The sequence below is a fragment of the Anthonomus grandis genome, chromosome 19 (genome assembly GCF_022605725.1).
Source record: "Anthonomus grandis grandis chromosome 19, icAntGran1.3, whole genome shotgun sequence".
NCBI classification, from domain to species: domain Eukaryota; kingdom Metazoa; phylum Arthropoda; class Insecta; order Coleoptera; family Curculionidae; genus Anthonomus; species Anthonomus grandis.
Window position 1 is genome coordinate 1066227 of NC_065564.1, and position 21316 is coordinate 1087542.

A 21316-nucleotide genomic window follows, 5' to 3' on the forward strand; every position below is an offset into this window, starting at 1 on the left:
CAACTTTAACTCAATTTTCTGGGACACCCTGTACATTTACGGAAAAAAGTGTAGTAAAGAGATAGTTAGTTCCAACCCTTGACTATAACATACCAAAAGTTTAACCCTGTACAATAAGTCTAAATAAGAAATTTCTCAATTTTTGAAAACCAGTTTTTGGTCAACTTTCTGATATTTGACAAACTTTGACTCAATTTTCTGGGACACCCTGTACATTTACGGAAAAAAGTGTAGTAAAGAGATAGTTAGTTTCAACCCTTGACTATAACATACCAAAAGTTCAACCCTGTACAATAAGTCTAAATAAGAACTTTCTCAATTTTTGAAAACCAGTTTTTGGTCAACTTTCTGATATTTGACCAACTTTAACTCAATTTTCTGGGACACCCTGTACATTTACGGAAAAAAGTGTAGTAAAGAGATAGTTAGTTTCAACCCTTGACTATAACATACCAAAAGTTCAACCCTGTACAATAAGTCTAAATAAGAACTTTCTCAATTTTTGAAAACCAGTTTTTGGTCAACTTTCTGATATTTGATAAACTTTGACTCAATTTTCTGGGACACCCTGTACATTTACGGAAAAAAGTGTAGTAAGGAGATAGTTAGTTCCAATCCTTGACTATAACATACCAAAAGTTCAACCCTGTACAATAAGTCTAAATAAGAAATTTCTCAATTTTTGAAAACTGACTTTTACCGAGTTAATAATTAAATAAAAGGGGCAAAAACAAGCCTTACCTGAAAAATCATTTCCTGTTTGATCATATCCGGTTGCGGAAACCCTCCCGGACTATTTTTATGAAAGGCGGGATTCCCTCCCGGACTGTACTCGTTCTGAAACTGGAACTGCTCGGAATAGGGCGACCGGGCGGCGCTCTGCCCCCTCGGATTCCCCGGGTTAAAGTTCAACCCCATTTGGTTCTACAAAGAAACAAATGAAAACAAGGGGACGGACAAGAGCAGGAGGGTGGGAGGGAGAGTAATTACTTTGTGCTGATGCTGCTCCGCCATTTGTTTCAAGGTTTGCGCGGCGGGACTCAGCTCCGTCTTGGCAAAGTCCATGTTCGAGTACGGAAGACGCGGATTGTTGTTCTTCTCGAACGCGGGGGAAGTACCGAAGGTCGTCTGTTGCCCCCCGCCGCCGCTCATCAAGGGGCTCTGGATGCCTCCGGATTTTAGTTGGTCCTGATTGGGGGCGCCACCACCACCACCACCACCACCGCTGTTGTTATGTTCCTTCTCCTCCGTCTGAAACGTTGACGACGGTTTTTTTTTTTAAAATAATTTCCCGCCCTTTTTACGTCACTAGGCTACGACATACTTTCAAATTTCCCATGACGAGATCGGAGGGTTTGTCCTCGAAATCGAAGTCCTTCATCAGTTCCGGGTAGTCCGGGTAGTTGCTGATGTCCGAGATGAGATCTTTGAAGGCGGCCGAGGACATGATCTCGTCGTTGGTGTCGTCGCCGATCAGGTCGGGGAAGGAGGCGCCGAAACCCGCGCCCCCGTTCGCCGCCGCGTCTTTCTCGAGGGCGGCCGCGCATTGGTCCAGATCCGCGAAATCGTTGTCCGGTTCCTTCGGACGATTTAAAACAATTGAATGATGCGGAAGAGTCTCGTTCCGGGCACGAGTTGCCCGGGAAGACAACAAAGAAGAAGAAGAAGAAGGTCGGAGTGTAATTGAATTAATCACTTGGGTACAGTTGTCCCAAAAATTTTTATTAAGTGGAAATTTTAATGTTTTTTATTGGGGTAACTTTGCCTCTATTTCCTGGGACATCCTGTACATTTACGAAAAATTATGTAGTAAGGAAAAAGTTAGTCCAAGGTATGAAGAGTAACATATCAAAAGTCCAACCCTGTACAATGGTCCTAAATATTTAAATTTTTAATTTTTGGAATGGGGGTTTCATGTCAATTTTTAATTTTTTTTTGAGGTTACTTTGCCTCAATTTCCTAGGACACCCTGTACATTTACGAAAAATTACGTAATAAGAAAAAAGTTAGTCCAAGGTATGTAGAGTAACATATCAAAAGCCAACCCTGTACAGTGGTCCTAAATATTTAAATTTTTAATTTTTGGAAAGGGGGTTTCATGACAATTTTTAATTTTTTTTTGGAGTAACTTTGCCTCCATTTCCTGGGACACCCTGTACATTTACGAAAAATTACGTAATAAGGAAAAAGTTAGTTCAAGGTATGAAAAGTAACATATCAAAAGTCCAACCCTGTACAGTGGTCCTAAATATTTAAATTTTTAATTCTTGTAAAGTGATTTTATGACAATTTTAAAATTTTTAACATATCAAAAGTCCAACCCTGTACAGTGGTCCTAAATATTTAAATTTTTAATTTTTGGAAAGAGGTTTTATGACAATTTTTAATTTTTTTTTGGGGTAACTTTGCCTCCATTTCCTGGGACACCCTGTACATTTACGAAAAATTACGTAATAAGGAAAAAGTTAGTCCAAGGTATGTAGAGTAACATATCAAAAGTCCAACCCTGTACAGTGGTCCTAAATATTTAAATTTTTAATTTTTGGAAAGGGGGTTTCATGGCAATTTTTAATTTTTTTTTGAGGTATCTTTGCCTCCATTTCCTGGGACACCCTGTACATTTACGAAAAATTATGTAGTGAGGAAAAAGTTAGTCCAAGGTATGAAGAGTAACATATCAAAAGTCCAACCCTGTACAGTGGTCCTTAATATTTAAATTTTTAATTTTTGGAAAGAGGTTTCATGACAATTTTTAATTTTTTTTTTGGGGTAACTTTGCCTCCATTTCCTGGGACACCCTGTACATTTACGAAAAATTATGTAGTAAGGAAAAAGTTAGTCCAAGGTATGTAGAGTAACATATCAAAAGTCCAACCCTGTACAGTGGTCCTAAATATTAAAATTTTTAATTTTTAGAAAGAGGTTTCATGACAATTTTTAATTTTTTTTTTGGGGTAACTTTGCCTCCATTTCCTGGGACACCCTGTACATTTACGAAAAATTACGTAATAAGGAAAAAGTTAGTCCAAGGTATGTAGAGTAACATATCAAAAGTCCAACCCTGTACAGTGGTCCTAAATATTTAAATTTTTAATTTTTGGAAAGGGGTTTCATGACAATTTTTAATTTTTTTTTGGGGTAACTTTGCCTCCATTTCCTGGGACACCCTGTACATTTACGAAAAATTATGTAGTAAGGAAAAAGTTAGTCCAAGGTATGTAGAGTAACATATCAAAAGTCCAACCCTGTACAGTGGTCCTAAATATTTAAATTTTTTATTTTTGAAAAGGGGTTTCATGACAATTTTTAATTTTTTATTGGGGTAACTTTGCCTCCATTTCCTGGGACACCCTGTACATTTACGAAAAATTATGTAGTAAGGAAAAAGTTAGTCCAAGGTATGAAGAGTAACATATCAAAAGTCCAACCCTGTACAGTGGTCCTAAATATTTAAATTTTTTATTTTTGAAAAGGGGTTTCATGACAATTTTTAATTTTTTTTTTGGGTAACTTTGCCTCCATTTCCTGGGACATCCTGTACATTTACGAAAAATTACGTAATAAGGAAAAAGTTAGTCCAAGGTATGAAGAGTAACATATCAAAAGTCCAACCCTGTACAGTGGTCCTTAATATTTAAATTTTTAATTTTTGGAAAGGGGTTTCATGACAATTTTTAATTTTTTTTTTGGGGTAACTTTGCCTCCATTTCCTGGGACACCCTGTACATTTACGAAAAATTATGTAGTAAGGAAAAAGTTAGTCCAAGGTATGTAGAGTAACATATCAAAAGTCCAACCCTGTACAGTGGTCCTAAATATTAAAATTTTTAATTTTTAGAAAGAGGTTTCATGACAATTTTTAATTTTTTTTTGGGGTAACTTTGCCTCCATTTCCTGGGACACCCTGTACATTTACGAAAAATTACGTAATAAGGAAAAAGTTAGTCCAAGGTATGTAGAGTAACATATCAAAAGTCCAACCCTGTACAGTGGTCCTAAATATTTAAATTTTTAATTTTTGGAAAGGGGTTTCATGACAATTTTTAATTTTTTTTTGGGGTAACTTTGCCTCCATTTCCTGGGACACCCTGTACATTTACGAAAAATTATGTAGTAAGGAAAAAGTTAGTCCAAGGTATGAAGAGTAACATATCAAAAGTCCAACCCTGTACAGTGGTCCTAAATATTTAAATTTTTTATTTTTGAAAAGGGGTTTCATGACAATTTTTAATTTTTTATTGGGGTAACTTTGCCTCCATTTCCTGGGACACCCTGTACATTTACGAAAAATTATGTAGTAAGGAAAAAGTTAGTCCAAGGTATGAAGAGTAACATATCAAAAGTCCAACCCTGTACAGTGGTTCTTAATATTTAAATTTTTAATTTTTGGAAAGAGGTTTCATGACAATTTTTAATTTTTTTTTTGGGGTAACTTTGCCTCCATTTCCTGGGACACCCTGTACATTTACGAAAAATTATGTAGTAAGGAAAAAGTTAGTCCAAGGTATGTAGAGTAACATATCAAAAGTCCAACCCTGTACAGTGGTCCTAAATATTAAAATTTTTAATTTTTAGAAAGAGGTTTCATGACAATTTTTAATTTTTTTTTGGGGTAACTTTGCCTCCATTTCCTGGGACACCCTGTACATTTACGAAAAATTACGTAATAAGGAAAAAGTTAGTCCAAGGTATGTAGAGTAACATATCAAAAGTCCAACCCTGTACAGTGGTCCTAAATATTTAAATTTTTAATTTTTGGAAAGGGGTTTCATGACAATTTTTAATTTTTTTTTGGGGTAACTTTGCCTCCATTTCCTGGGACACCCTGTACATTTACGAAAAATTATGTAGTAAGGAAAAAGTTAGTCCAAGGTATGAAGAGTAACATATCAAAAGTCCAACCCTGTACAGTGGTCCTAAATATTTAAATTTTTTATTTTTGAAAAGGGGTTTCATGACAATTTTTAATTTTTTATTGGGGTAACTTTGCCTCCATTTCCTGGGACACCCTGTACATTTACGAAAAATTATGTAGTAAGGAAAAAGTTAGTCCAAGGTATGTAGAGTAACATATCAAAAGTCCAACCCTGTACAGTGGTCCTAAATATTAAAATTTTTAATTTTTAGAAAGAGGTTTCATGACAATTTTTAATTTTTTTTTGGGGTAACTTTGCCTCCATTTTCTGGGACACCCTGTACATTTACGAAAAATTACGTAATAAGGAAAAAGTTAGTCCAAGGTATGTAGAGTAACATATCAAAAGTCCAACCCTGTACAGTGGTCCTAAATATTTAAATTTTTAATTTTTGGAAAGGGGTTTCATGACAATTTTTAATTTTTTTTTGGGGTAACTTTGCCTCCATTTCCTGGGACACCCTGTACATTTACGAAAAATTATGTAGTAAGGAAAAAGTTAGTCCAAGGTATGTAGAGTAACATATCAAAAGTCCAACCCTGTACAGTGGTCCTAAATATTTAAATTTTTAATTTTTGGAAAGGGGTTTCATGACAATTTTTAATTTTTTTTTTGGGGTAACTTTGCCTCCATTTCCTGGGACACCCTGTACATTTACGAAAAATTACGTAATAAGGAAAAAGTTAGTCCAAGGTATGAAGAGTAACATATCAAAAGTCCAACCCTGTACAGTGGTCCTAAATAATTAAATTTTTAATTTTTGGAAAGGGGTTTCATGACAATTTTTAATTTTTTTTTGGGGTAACTTTGCCTCCATTTCCTGGGACACCCTGTACATTTACGAAAAATTACGTAATAAGGAAAAAGTTAGTCCAAGGTATGTAGAGTAACATATCAAAAGTCCAACCCTGTACAGTGGTCCTAAATATTTAAATTTTTAATTTTTGGAAAGGGGTTTCATGACAATTTTTAATTTTTTTTTGGGGTAACTTTGCCTCCATTTCCTGGGACACCCTGTACATTTACGAAAAATTATGTAGTAAGGAAAAAGTTAGTCCAAGGTATGAAGAGTAACATATCAAAAGTCCAACCCTGTACAGTGGTCCTAAATAATTAAATTTTTAATTTTTGGAAAGGGGTTTCATGACAATTTTTAATTTTTTTTTGGGGTAACTTTGCCTCCATTTCCTGGGACACCCTGTACATTTACGAAAAATTATGTAGTAAGGAAAAAGTTAGTCCAAGGTATGTAGAGTAACATATCAAAAGTCCAACCCTGTACAGTGGTCCTAAATATTTAAATTTTTAATTTTTGGAAAGGGGTTTCATGACAATTTTTAATTTTTTTTTTGGGGTAACTTTGCCTCCATTTCCTGGGACACCCTGTACATTTACGAAAAATTACGTAATAAGGAAAAAGTTAGTCCAAGGTATGAAGAGTAACATATCAAAAGTCCAACCCTGTACAGTGGTCCTAAATAATTAAATTTTTAATTTTTGGAAAGGGGTTTCATGACAATTTTTAATTTTTTTTTGGGGTAACTTTGCCTCCATTTCCTGGGACACCCTGTACATTTACGAAAAATTACGTAATAAGGAAAAAGTTAGTCCAAGGTATGTCGAGTAACATATCAAAAGTTCGACCCTGTACAGTGGTCCTAAATATTTAAATTTTTAATTTTTGAAAAAGGGTTTCATGACAATTTTTAATTTTTTTTTGGGGTAACTTTGCCTCCATTTCCTGGGACACCCTGTACATTTACGAAAAATTATGTAGTAAGGAAAAAGTTAGTCCAAGGTATGAAGAGTAACATATCAAAAGTCCAACCCTGTACAGTGGTCCTAAATATTTAAATTTTTTATTTTTGAAAAGGGGTTTCATGACAATTTTTAATTTTTTATTGGGGTAACTTTGCCTCCATTTCCTGGGACACCCTGTACATTTACGAAAAATTATGTAGTAAGGAAAAAGTTAGTCCAAGGTATGTAGAGTAACATATCAAAAGTCCAACCCTGTACAGTGGTCCTAAATATTTAAATTTTTAATTTTTGGAAAGGGGTTTCATGACAATTTTTAATTTTTTTTTTGGGGTAACTTTGCCTCCATTTCCTGGGACACCCTGTACATTTACGAAAAATTACGTAATAAGGAAAAAGTTAGTCCAAGGTATGTAGAGTAACATATCAAAAGTCCAACCCTGTACAGTGGTCCTAAATATTTAAATTTTTAATTTTTGGAAAGGGGTTTCATGACAATTTTTAATTTTTTTTTTGGGGTAACTTTGCCTCCATTTCCTGGGACACCCTGTACATTTACGAAAAATTACGTAATAAGGAAAAAGTTAGTCCAAGGTATGTAGAGTAACATATCAAAAGTCCAACCCTGTACAGTGGTCCTAAATATTTAAATTTTTAATTTTTGGAAAGGGGTTTCATGACAATTTTTAATTTTTTTTTGGGGTAACTTTGCCTCCATTTCCTGGGACACCCTGTACATTTACGAAAAATTACGTAATAAGGAAAAAGTTAGTCCAAGGTATGAAGAGTAACATATCAAAAGTCCAACCCTGTACAGTGGTCCTAAATAATTAAATTTTTAATTTTTGGAAAGGGGTTTCATGACAATTTTTAATTTTTTTTTGGGGTAACTTTGCCTCCATTTCCTGGGACACCCTGTACATTTACGAAAAATTACGTAATAAGGAAAAAGTTAGTCCAAGGTATGTCGAGTAACATATCAAAAGGTCGACCCTGTACAGTGGTCCTAAATATTTAAATTTTTAATTTTTGAAAAAGGGTTTCATGACAATTTTTAATTTTTTTTTGGGGTAACTTTGCCTCCATTTCCTGGGACACCCTGTACATTTACGAAAAATTATGTAGTAAGGAAAAAGTTAGTCCAAGGTATGAAGAGTAACATATCAAAAGTCCAACCCTGTACAGTGGTCCTAAATATTTAAATTTTTTATTTTTGAAAAGGGGTTTCATGACAATTTTTAATTTTTTATTGGGGTAACTTTGCCTCCATTTCCTGGGACACCCTGTACATTTACGAAAAATTATGTAGTAAGGAAAAAGTTAGTCCAAGGTATGTAGAGTAACATATCAAAAGTCCAACCCTGTACAGTGGTCCTAAATATTAAAATTTTTAATTTTTAGAAAGAGGTTTCATGACAATTTTTAATTTTTTTTTGGGGTAACTTTGCCTCCATTTCCTGGGACACCCTGTACATTTACGAAAAATTATGTAGTAAGGAAAAAGTTAGTCCAAGGTATGTAGAGTAACATATCAAAAGTCCAACCCTGTACAGTGGTCCTAAATATTTAAATTTTTAATTTTTGGAAAGGGGTTTCATGACAATTTTTAATTTTTTTTTTGGGGTAACTTTGCCTCCATTTCCTGGGACACCCTGTACATTTACGAAAAATTACGTAATAAGGAAAAAGTTAGTCCAAGGTATGTAGAGTAACATATCAAAAGTCCAACCCTGTACAGTGGTCCTAAATATTTAAATTTTTAATTTTTGGAAAGGGGTTTCATGACAATTTTTAATTTTTTTTTTGGGGTAACTTTGCCTCCATTTCCTGGGACACCCTGTACATTTACGAAAAATTACGTAATAAGGAAAAAGTTAGTCCAAGGTATGAAGAGTAACATATCAAAAGTCCAACCCTGTACAGTGGTCCTAAATAATTAAATTTTTAATTTTTGGAAAGGGGTTTCATGACAATTTTTAATTTTTTTTTGGGGTAACTTTGCCTCCATTTCCTGGGACACCCTGTACATTTACGAAAAATTACGTAATAAGGAAAAAGTTAGTCCAAGGTATGTAGAGTAACATATCAAAAGTCCAACCCTGTACAGTGGTCCTAAATATTTAAATTTTTAATTTTTGGAAAGGGGTTTCATGACAATTTTTAATTTTTTTTTGGGGTAACTTTGCCTCCATTTCCTGGGACACCCTGTACATTTACGAAAAATTATGTAGTAAGGAAAAAGTTAGTCCAAGGTATGTAGAGTAACATATCAAAAGTCCAACCCTGTACAGTGGTCCTAAATATTTAAATTTTTAATTTTTGGAAAGGGGTTTCATGACAATTTTTAATTTTTTTTTTGGGGTAACTTTGCCTCCATTTCCTGGGACACCCTGTACATTTACGAAAAATTACGTAATAAGGAAAAAGTTAGTCCAAGGTATGTCGAGTAACATATCAAAAGGTCGACCCTGTACAGTGGTCCTAAATATTAAAATTTTTAATTTTTAGAAAGAGGTTTCATGACAATTTTTAATTTTTTTTTGGGGTAACTTTGCCTCCATTTCCTGGGACACCCTGTACATTTACGAAAAATTATGTAGTAAGGAAAAAGTTAGTCCAAGGTATGTAGAGTAACATATCAAAAGTCCAACCCTGTACAGTGGTCCTAAATATTTAAATTTTTAATTTTTGGAAAGGGGTTTCATGACAATTTTTAATTTTTTTTTTGGGGTAACTTTGCCTCCATTTCCTGGGACACCCTGTACATTTACGAAAAATTACGTAATAAGGAAAAAGTTAGTCCAAGGTATGAAGAGTAACATATCAAAAGTCCAACCCTGTACAGTGGTCCTAAATAATTAAATTTTTAATTTTTGGAAAGGGGTTTCATGACAATTTTTAATTTTTTTTTGGGGTAACTTTGCCTCCATTTCCTGGGACACCCTGTACATTTACGAAAAATTACGTAATAAGGAAAAAGTTAGTCCAAGGTATGTAGAGTAACATATCAAAAGTCCAACCCTGTACAGTGGTCCTAAATATTTAAATTTTTAATTTTTGGAAAGGGGTTTCATGACAATTTTTAATTTTTTTTTTGGGGTAACTTTGCCTCCATTTCCTGGGACACCCTGTACATTTACGAAAAATTATGTAGTAAGGAAAAAGTTAGTCCAAGGTATGAAGAGTAACATATCAAAAGTCCAACCCTGTACAGTGGTCCTAAATATTTAAATTTTTTATTTTTGAAAAGGGGTTTCATGACAATTTTTAATTTTTTATTGGGGTAACTTTGCCTCCATTTCCTGGGACACCCTGTACATTTACGAAAAATTATGTAGTAAGGAAAAAGTTAGTCCAAGGTATGTAGAGTAACATATCAAAAGTCCAACCCTGTACAGTGGTCCTAAATATTAAAATTTTTAATTTTTAGAAAGAGGTTTCATGACAATTTTTAATTTTTTTTTGGGGTAACTTTGCCTCCATTTCCTGGGACACCCTGTACATTTACGAAAAATTATGTAGTAAGGAAAAAGTTAGTCCAAGGTATGTAGAGTAACATATCAAAAGTCCAACCCTGTACAGTGGTCCTAAATATTTAAATTTTTAATTTTTGGAAAGGGGTTTCATGACAATTTTTAATTTTTTTTTTGGGGTAACTTTGCCTCCATTTCCTGGGACACCCTGTACATTTACGAAAAATTACGTAATAAGGAAAAAGTTAGTCCAAGGTATGTAGAGTAACATATCAAAAGTCCAACCCTGTACAGTGGTCCTAAATATTTAAATTTTTAATTTTTGGAAAGGGGTTTCATGACAATTTTTAATTTTTTTTTTGGGGTAACTTTGCCTCCATTTCCTGGGACACCCTGTACATTTACGAAAAATTACGTAATAAGGAAAAAGTTAGTCCAAGGTATGAAGAGTAACATATCAAAAGTCCAACCCTGTACAGTGGTCCTAAATAATTACATTTTTAATTTTTGGAAAGGGGTTTCATGACAATTTTTAATTTTTTTTTGGGGTAACTTTGCCTCCATTTCCTGGGACACCCTGTACATTTACGAAAAATTACGTAATAAGGAAAAAGTTAGTCCAAGGTATGTAGAGTAACATATCAAAAGTCCAACCCTGTACAGTGGTCCTAAATATTTAAATTTTTAATTTTTGGAAAGGGGTTTCATGACAATTTTTAATTTTTTTTTGGGGTAACTTTGCCTCCATTTCCTGGGACACCCTGTACATTTACGAAAAATTATGTAGTAAGGAAAAAGTTAGTCCAAGGTATGTAGAGTAACATATCAAAAGTCCAACCCTGTACAGTGGTCCTAAATATTTAAATTTTTAATTTTTGGAAAGGGGTTTCATGACAATTTTTAATTTTTTTTTTGGGGTAACTTTGCCTCCATTTCCTGGGACACCCTGTACATTTACGAAAAATTACGTAATAAGGAAAAAGTTAGTCCAAGGTATGAAGAGTAACATATCAAAAGTCCAACCCTGTACAGTGGTCCTAAATAATTAAATTTTTAATTTTTGGAAAGGGGTTTCATGACAATTTTTAATTTTTTTTTGGGGTAACTTTGCCTCCATTTCCTGGGACACCCTGTACATTTACGAAAAATTACGTAATAAGGAAAAAGTTAGTCCAAGGTATGTCGAGTAACATATCAAAAGTTCGACCCTGTACAGTGGTCCTAAATATTTAAATTTTTAATTTTTGAAAAAGGGTTTCATGACAATTTTTAATTTTTTTTTGGGGTAACTTTGCCTCCATTTCCTGGGACACCCTGTACATTTACGAAAAATTACGTAATAAGGAAAAAGTTAGTCCAAGGTATGTCGAGTAACATATCAAAAGTTCGACCCTGTACAGTGGTCCTAAATATTTAAATTTTTAATTTTTGAAAAAGGGTTTCATGACAATTTTTAATTTTTTTTTGGGGTAACTTTGCCTCCATTTCCTGGGACACCCTGTACATTTACGAAAAATTACGTAATAAGGAAAAAGTTAGTCCAAGGTATGAAGAGTAACATATCAAAAGTCCAACCCTGTACAGTGGTCCTAAATAATTAAATTTTTAATTTTTGGAAAGGGGTTTCATGACAATTTTTAATTTTTTTTTGGGGTAACTTTGCCTCCATTTCCTGGGACACCCTGTACATTTACGAAAAATTACGTAATAAGGAAAAAGTTAGTCCAAGGTATGTAGAGTAACATATCAAAAGTCCAACCCTGTACAGTGGTCCTAAATATTTAAATTTTTAATTTTTGGAAAGGGGTTTCATGACAATTTTTAATTTTTTATTGGGGTAACTTTGCCTCCATTTCCTGGGACACCCTGTACATTTACGAAAAATTATGTAGTAAGGAAAAAGTTAGTCCAAGGTATGAAGAGTAACATATCAAAAGTCCAACCCTGTACAGTGGTCCTAAATATTTAAATTTTTTATTTTTGAAAAGGGGTTTCATGACAATTTTTAATTTTTTATTGGGGTAACTTTGCCTCCATTTCCTGGGACACCCTGTACATTTACGAAAAATTATGTAGTAAGGAAAAAGTTAGTCCAAGGTATGTAGAGTAACATATCAAAAGTCCAACCCTGTACAGTGGTCCTAAATATTAAAATTTTTAATTTTTAGAAAGAGGTTTCATGACAATTTTTAATTTTTTTTTGGGGTAACTTTGCCTCCATTTCCTGGGACACCCTGTACATTTACGAAAAATTATGTAGTAAGGAAAAAGTTAGTCCAAGGTATGTAGAGTAACATATCAAAAGTCCAACCCTGTACAGTGGTCCTAAATATTTAAATTTTTAATTTTTGGAAAGGGGTTTCATGACAATTTTTAATTTTTTTTTTGGGGTAACTTTGCCTCCATTTCCTGGGACACCCTGTACATTTACGAAAAATTACGTAATAAGGAAAAAGTTAGTCCAAGGTATGTAGAGTAACATATCAAAAGTCCAACCCTGTACAGTGGTCCTAAATATTTAAATTTTTAATTTTTGGAAAGGGGTTTCATGACAATTTTTAATTTTTTTTTTGGGGTAACTTTGCCTCCATTTCCTGGGACACCCTGTACATTTACGAAAAATTACGTAATAAGGAAAAAGTTAGTCCAAGGTATGAAGAGTAACATATCAAAAGTCCAACCCTGTACAGTGGTCCTAAATAATTACATTTTTAATTTTTGGAAAGGGGTTTCATGACAATTTTTAATTTTTTTTTGGGGTAACTTTGCCTCCATTTCCTGGGACACCCTGTACATTTACGAAAAATTACGTAATAAGGAAAAAGTTAGTCCAAGGTATGTAGAGTAACATATCAAAAGTCCAACCCTGTACAGTGGTCCTAAATATTTAAATTTTTAATTTTTGGAAAGGGGTTTCATGACAATTTTTAATTTTTTTTTTGGGGTAACTTTGCCTCCATTTCCTGGGACACCCTGTACATTTACGAAAAATTATGTAGTAAGGAAAAAGTTAGTCCAAGGTATGAAGAGTAACATATCAAAAGTCCAACCCTGTACAGTGGTCCTAAATATTTAAATTTTTTATTTTTGAAAAGGGGTTTCATGACAATTTTTAATTTTTTATTGGGGTAACTTTGCCTCCATTTCCTGGGACACCCTGTACATTTACGAAAAATTATGTAGTAAGGAAAAAGTTAGTCCAAGGTATGTAGAGTAACATATCAAAAGTCCAACCCTGTACAGTGGTCCTAAATATTAAAATTTTTAATTTTTAGAAAGAGGTTTCATGACAATTTTTAATTTTTTTTTGGGGTAACTTTGCCTCCATTTCCTGGGACACCCTGTACATTTACGAAAAATTATGTAGTAAGGAAAAAGTTAGTCCAAGGTATGTAGAGTAACATATCAAAAGTCCAACCCTGTACAGTGGTCCTAAATATTTAAATTTTTAATTTTTGGAAAGGGGTTTCATGACAATTTTTAATTTTTTTTTTGGGGTAACTTTGCCTCCATTTCCTGGGACACCCTGTACATTTACGAAAAATTACGTAATAAGGAAAAAGTTAGTCCAAGGTATGTAGAGTAACATATCAAAAGTCCAACCCTGTACAGTGGTCCTAAATATTTAAATTTTTAATTTTTGGAAAGGGGTTTCATGACAATTTTTAATTTTTTTTTTGGGGTAACTTTGCCTCCATTTCCTGGGACACCCTGTACATTTACGAAAAATTATGTAGTAAGGAAAAAGTTAGTCCAAGGTATGAAGAGTAACATATCAAAAGTCCAACCCTGTACAGTGGTCCTAAATATTTAAATTTTTTATTTTTGAAAAGGGGTTTCATGACAATTTTTAATTTTTTATTGGGGTAACTTTGCCTCCATTTCCTGGGACACCCTGTACATTTACGAAAAATTATGTAGTAAGGAAAAAGTTAGTCCAAGGTATGTAGAGTAACATATCAAAAGTCCAACCCTGTACAGTGGTCCTAAATATTAAAATTTTTAATTTTTAGAAAGAGGTTTCATGACAATTTTTAATTTTTTTTTGGGGTAACTTTGCCTCCATTTCCTGGGACACCCTGTACATTTACGAAAAATTATGTAGTAAGGAAAAAGTTAGTCCAAGGTATGTAGAGTAACATATCAAAAGTCCAACCCTGTACAGTGGTCCTAAATATTTAAATTTTTAATTTTTGGAAAGGGGTTTCATGACAATTTTTAATTTTTTTTTTGGGGTAACTTTGCCTCCATTTCCTGGGACACCCTGTACATTTACGAAAAATTACGTAATAAGGAAAAAGTTAGTCCAAGGTATGTAGAGTAACATATCAAAAGTCCAACCCTGTACAGTGGTCCTAAATATTTAAATTTTTAATTTTTGGAAAGGGGTTTCATGACAATTTTTAATTTTTTTTTTGGGGTAACTTTGCCTCCATTTCCTGGGACACCCTGTACATTTACGAAAAATTACGTAATAAGGAAAAAGTTAGTCCAAGGTATGAAGAGTAACATATCAAAAGTCCAACCCTGTACAGTGGTCCTAAATAATTACATTTTTAATTTTTGGAAAGGGGTTTCATGACAATTTTTAATTTTTTTTTGGGGTAACTTTGCCTCCATTTCCTGGGACACCCTGTACATTTACGAAAAATTACGTAATAAGGAAAAAGTTAGTCCAAGGTATGTAGAGTAACATATCAAAAGTCCAACCCTGTACAGTGGTCCTAAATATTTAAATTTTTAATTTTTGGAAAGGGGTTTCATGACAATTTTTAATTTTTTTTTTGGGGTAACTTTGCCTCCATTTCCTGGGACACCCTGTACATTTACGAAAAATTATGTAGTAAGGAAAAAGTTAGTCCAAGGTATGAAGAGTAACATATCAAAAGTCCAACCCTGTACAGTGGTCCTAAATATTTAAATTTTTTATTTTTGAAAAGGGGTTTCATGACAATTTTTAATTTTTTATTGGGGTAACTTTGCCTCCATTTCCTGGGACACCCTGTACATTTACGAAAAATTATGTAGTAAGGAAAAAGTTAGTCCAAGGTATGTAGAGTAACATATCAAAAGTCCAACCCTGTACAGTGGTCCTAAATATTAAAATTTTTAATTTTTAGAAAGAGGTTTCATGACAATTTTTAATTTTTTTTTGGGGTAACTTTGCCTCCATTTCCTGGGACACCCTGTACATTTACGAAAAATTATGTAGTAAGGAAAAAGTTAGTCCAAGGTATGTAGAGTAACATATCAAAAGTCCAACCCTGTACAGTGGTCCTAAATATTTAAATTTTTAATTTTTGGAAAGGGGTTTCATGACAATTTTTAATTTTTTTTTTGGGGTAACTTTGCCTCCATTTCCTGGGACACCCTGTACATTTACGAAAAATTACGTAATAAGGAAAAAGTTAGTCCAAGGTATGTAGAGTAACATATCAAAAGTCCAACCCTGTACAGTGGTCCTAAATATTTAAATTTTTAATTTTTGGAAAGGGGTTTCATGACAATTTTTAATTTTTTTTTTGGGGTAACTTTGCCTCCATTTCCTGGGACACCCTGTACATTTACGAAAAATTACGTAATAAGGAAAAAGTTAGTCCAAGGTATGAAGAGTAACATATCAAAAGTCCAACCCTGTACAGTGGTCCTAAATAATTACATTTTTAATTTTTGGAAAGGGGTTTCATGACAATTTTTAATTTTTTTTTGGGGTAACTTTGCCTCCATTTCCTGGGACACCCTGTACATTTACGAAAAATTACGTAATAAGGAAAAAGTTAGTCCAAGGTATGTAGAGTAACATATCAAAAGTCCAACCCTGTACAGTGGTCCTAAATATTTAAATTTTTAATTTTTGGAAAGGGGTTTCATGACAATTTTTAATTTTTTTTTGGGGTAACTTTGCCTCCATTTCCTGGGACACCCTGTACATTTACGAAAAATTATGTAGTAAGGAAAAAGTTAGTCCAAGGTATGAAGAGTAACATATCAAAAGTCCAACCCTGTACAGTGGTCCTAAATATTTAAATTTTTAATTTTTGGAAAGGGGTTTCATGACAATTTTTAATTTTTTTTTTGGGGTAACTTTGCCTCCATTTCCTGGGACACCCTGTACATTTACGAAAAATTACGTAATAAGGAAAAAGTTAGTCCAAGGTATGAAGAGTAACATATCAAAAGTCCAACCCTGTACAGTGGTCCTAAATAATTAAATTTTTAATTTTTGGAAAGGGGTTTCATGACAATTTTTAATTTTTTTTTGGGGTAACTTTGCCTCCATTTCCTGGGACACCCTGTACATTTACGAAAAATTACGTAATAAGGAAAAAGTTAGTCCAAGGTATGTCGAGTAACATATCAAAAGTTCGACCCTGTACAGTGGTCCTAAATATTTAAATTTTTAATTTTTGAAAAAGGGTTTCATGACAATTTTTAATTTTTTTTTGGGGTAACTTTGCCTCCATTTCCTGGGACACCCTGTACATTTACGAAAAATTACGTAATAAGGAAAAAGTTAGTCCAAGGTATGTCGAGTAACATATCAAAAGTTCGACCCTGTACAGTGGTCCTAAATATTTAAATTTTTAATTTTTGAAAAAGGGTTTCATGACAATTTTTAATTTTTTTTTGGGGTAACTTTGCCTCCATTTCCTGGGACACCCTGTACATTTACGAAAAATTACGTAATAAGGAAAAAGTTAGTCCAAGGTATGAAGAGTAACATATCAAAAGTCCAACCCTGTACAGTGGTCCTAAATAATTAAATTTTTAATTTTTGGAAAGGGGTTTCATGACAATTTTTAATTTTTTTTTGGGGTAACTTTGCCTCCATTTCCTGGGACACCCTGTACATTTACGAAAAATTACGTAATAAGGAAAAAGTTAGTCCAAGGTATGTAGAGTAACATATCAAAAGTCCAACCCTGTACAGTGGTCCTAAATATTTAAATTTTTAATTTTTGGAAAGGGGTTTCATGACAATTTTTAATTTTTTTTTTGGGGTAACTTTGCCTCCATTTCCTGGGACACCCTGTACATTTACGAAAAATTATGTAGTAAGGAAAAAGTTAGTCCAAGGTATGAAGAGTAACATATCAAAAGTCCAACCCTGTACAGTGGTCCTAAATATTTAAATTTTTTATTTTTGAAAAGGGGTTTCATGACAATTTTTAATTTTTTATTGGGGTAACTTTGCCTCCATTTCCTGGGACACCCTGTACATTTACGAAAAATTATGTAGTAAGGAAAAAGTTAGTCCAAGGTATGTAGAGTAACATATCAAAAGTCCAACCCTGTACAGTGGTCCTAAATATTAAAATTTTTAATTTTTAGAAAGAGGTTTCATGACAATTTTTAATTTTTTTTTGGGGTAACTTTGCCTCCATTTCCTGGGACACCCTGTACATTTACGAAAAATTATGTAGTAAGGAAAAAGTTAGTCCAAGGTATGTAGAGTAACATATCAAAAGTCCAACCCTGTACAGTGGTCCTAAATATTTAAATTTTTAATTTTTGGAAAGGGGTTTCATGACAATTTTTAATTTTTTTTTTGGGGTAACTTTGCCTCCATTTCCTGGGACACCCTGTACATTTACGAAAAATTACGTAATAAGGAAAAAGTTAGTCCAAGGTATGTAGAGTAACATATCAAAAGTCCAACCCTGTACAGTGGTCCTAAATATTTAAATTTTTAATTTTTGGAAAGGGGTTTCATGACAATTTTTAATTTTTTTTTTGGGGTAACTTTGCCTCCATTTCCTGGGACACCCTGTACATTTACGAAAAATTACGTAATAAGGAAAAAGTTAGTCCAAGGTATGAAGAGTAACATATCAAAAGTCCAACCCTGTACAGTGGTCCTAAATAATTACATTTTTAATTTTTGGAAAGGGGTTTCATGACAATTTTTAATTTTTTTTTGGGGTAACTTTGCCTCCATTTCCTGGGACACCCTGTACATTTACGAAAAATTACGTAATAAGGAAAAAGTTAGTCCAAGGTATGTAGAGTAACATATCAAAAGTCCAACCCTGTACAGTGGTCCTAAATATTTAAATTTTTAATTTTTGGAAAGGGGTTTCATGACAATTTTTAATTTTTTTTTGGGGTAACTTTGCCTCCATTTCCTGGGACACCCTGTACATTTACGAAAAATTATGTAGTAAGGAAAAAGTTAGTCCAAGGTATGTAGAGTAACATATCAAAAGTCCAACCCTGTACAGTGGTCCTAAATATTTAAATTTTTAATTTTTGGAAAGGGGTTTCATGACAATTTTTAATTTTTTTTTTGGGGTAACTTTGCCTCCATTTCCTGGGACACCCTGTACATTTACGAAAAATTACGTAATAAGGAAAAAGTTAGTCCAAGGTATGAAGAGTAACATATCAAAAGTCCAACCCTGTACAGTGGTCCTAAATAATTAAATTTTTAATTTTTGGAAAGGGGTTTCATGACAATTTTTAATTTTTTTTTGGGGTAACTTTGCCTCCATTTCCTGGGACACCCTGTACATTTACGAAAAATTACGTAATAAGGAAAAAGTTAGTCCAAGGTATGTCGAGTAACATATCAAAAGTTCGACCCTGTACAGTGGTCCTAAATATTTAAATTTTTAATTTTTGAAAAAGGGTTTCATGACAATTTTTAATTTTTTTTTGGGGTAACTTTGCCTCCATTTCCTGGGACACCCTGTACATTTACGAAAAATTATGTAGTAAGGAAAAAGTTAGTCCAAGGTATGAAGAGTAACATATCAAAAGTCCCAAACATTCTCAACTTCAATTGTTCACGGTCGCTCACCTGCTTGACACACTCGACCAAGGTGCCGACGACGTCCAACTTTTGGGGCGTCTGGGACGGGGCGCCGCCGCCCGCCTTGGGCGACGCGACGTCGCTCTTGACGCTCGCGTTCGCATGCGTTTTGACGGTGACGTTGGTGCTGATCTGTTGCGGCTGCGCGCTCGCCGCCGACGTGGTGAACTCCAACTGTTGCACGATCTCGACCGAGAACTTGGTGAGACCCTCCTGGTTGGAGGAGGCGGCGACGGCGGTGCCGTGCTGCTGCTGGGCGGTGCACTGGAGCTTCACGGGGGGCTGCTCGAAGCCGTTGTCCAGCTGCGACGCCCCCCCCGACTCCCCCAGCTCGTCCGCGGTACGTTTAAGGAACTTTTGTTGCTGTAACGATCGGACGGAAGGGCGTGTGTGTCAATTTTGGTGAATGTTCAGGGGTAGTTTGACCGATTTTCATGAAAATTGGGTCGTAAGAAAGGAATTTTAATTTAGAATAAAAAATTATTCTACGAAAATTTTCATAAATTTAATGGTTTCTGAACTAAAGAAAATTTAGAAAATCCACTGGTCATTGACCAAAACTTAGACAAAATATGCAATAACTTCCTCAATTTCCCGCCGATTTTCATGAAAATTGTCTTAAAGTAAACGTTTTTTAATTCCAAACAAAAAATGTGTCTATAAAAAGTTCCATAATTCCAATAGTTTCCAAGTAAACAAATATTGAAGACAAATTTTCGGGACAATATGGAATTTCACCATAATTCCCTTAATTTCCAACCGATTTTCATGGAAATTGCATCGTAAGAGAGAGATTTTAATTGAAAACAAAAAATTATTCTACAAAAATGTCCATAAACTCAATGGTTTTGGTGTAAAAGGAATTTTTCGAAAGTGCAACAAAAACAGGGATAACTTGCCCAATTTCCAACCGATTTTCATGAAAATTGCACCAACATTAAGGGCATTTAATCCCCTAAAACGCCTCTACTTTTCCATCAAATTTAATGGAAAATAACCCCAAATCTCCCCACCCCACCCAACAATTTCCAAAATAAGTAGACTGTATTTTACTTTGCATAAACCAGAACGTAATTTGCATGCCAAATTAAAGTACCATACTGCCATGATAACAGTAACGTTTTTACTTATTTGTGGGTTACTAGATTAGGAAACGGTCTCCGTATAAATGGTTCAACTGTTTTTTTTTTCTACTTTTTTTTTTTTTTGGGGGGAGGGGGGTGGTACCTGCAAGACGTCCCTCTCGTCGTCTGACGTCATCTCCTCCCTCCATAAATGGCAATTTACCCCATCGCGGTACAACGTTGTCGCCCGCACTATAAATTGAATAAGAAAAAAACAAATGACGACGACGTTGTCGCTCTGTCGTCGAAACAACTGAAACCGTAATCGTTGGTGTCGCACGCGACCAATACTCCCTCCCTCTAGAGCGGGGGGAAGGGGGAGGGGAGGGAAATTAGGTAAAAAATTTAAAAAAAAAATAATTCACGACTCGCAGCAGCTGATAATCGCGATAATAACGAAACGTGCGGAAATAAACGGTTTGTAAATCGGGGCGTGTGGCAACGTCGCGGGCGGACTAGGTGGTACCACCTGCGCAATTTGGCCCCGTTGCCACCTTGTCCAAGAAGTAATGGAGGTTTTAAGGAAAAATTGACCCTAATGCTAAAAAGTCATTTTTTTGGTACACCCTGTAGATATTACAAAAAATGCTGAAACAGGTGTCTAATGAAACTTAACGAGGCACCCTTGTATAAAATTTCAAGAGTCAAGCCGTCTTGGTTTAGGAGTTATGGGGGTTTTAAGGAAAATTCACTTTTCCACCAAGGACCCTTGGAAGAAAAAATTAATTTCTGTAGTTCAAATAGGGCTACAGCCATCGTTGGTACGGCATTGTAAAGGGCCATTATTGACCTTCAATCTGATATAAGACAGTCCAAAAAAAAATGAGTTGGCTTTGAGTAATTTGAGGTAGAGACACCGGAGGTCCAAGGACTCCTAGGAAGAAAAAATTATTTTCTCTGGTTCAAATAGGACTACAGCCTTCATCCATATATCGCTGTAAAGGAAAATTAACGCCCTTTAAGGAACAATATACTTCATCCCCGAAAAATCAATTTTTCGGCACACCCTGTAGGTTTTTAACACTTAACGAGACACCCCTGTACGAAATTCTAAATGACAAGTGCGGCAACGCCGCAACTAAACGATCGACCGTGTTTTGTTTTTTTTTTGTTTCATTTATTTAACCGTGCTCCGTGCAGTACCGCCGTTTATACGCTCGGTACTCGCTAATTACGTCATTCATTTACATTTTTACGCTGTTTTTTTTTACTTTATGACACAATAAATAGCGT

General features: G+C 34.3%; 1 protein-coding gene and 1 long non-coding RNA gene across 14 annotated transcripts in view; one reads left to right on the forward strand and one right to left on the reverse strand.

Annotated features, from left to right (window-relative positions):
• The window catches only part of LOC126747579 (neurogenic protein mastermind-like), a 35631-nt gene that overhangs the window by 8738 nt on the left and 5577 nt on the right, over positions 1-21316 (reverse strand). The window contains exons 1-5 of one of the 2 annotated variants that reach the window (XM_050456313.1): positions 20187-20345; positions 18948-19322; positions 1325-1579; positions 991-1251; positions 742-924 (exon numbers count right to left, since the gene is read on the reverse strand). In XM_050456313.1, the coding sequence (XP_050312270.1) occupies positions 742-924; positions 991-1251; positions 1325-1579; positions 18948-19322; positions 20187-20219 (1107 nt within the window). In that variant the 5' untranslated portion in view covers positions 20220-20345. Of the gene's footprint in view, positions 1-741; positions 925-990; positions 1252-1324; positions 1580-18947; positions 19323-20186; positions 20346-21316 lie in introns of those variants that run through there. The other variant, XM_050456312.1, reaches the window with a different exon arrangement.
• Positions 2740-17351, forward strand: LOC126747590 (uncharacterized). Of its 12 annotated transcripts, none has more exons than XR_007664278.1 (10): positions 2740-2845; positions 4136-4319; positions 4873-5056; positions 6715-6898; positions 7821-8004; positions 9850-10033; positions 13168-13351; positions 13906-14089; positions 15013-15196; positions 17225-17351. It is a non-coding gene; the product is annotated as an uncharacterized LOC126747590 (long non-coding RNA). The 12 variants fall into 12 exon arrangements; XR_007664277.1 differs by lacking the exon at positions 2740-2845 and adding an exon at positions 3554-3767; XR_007664287.1 differs by lacking the exon at positions 4136-4319.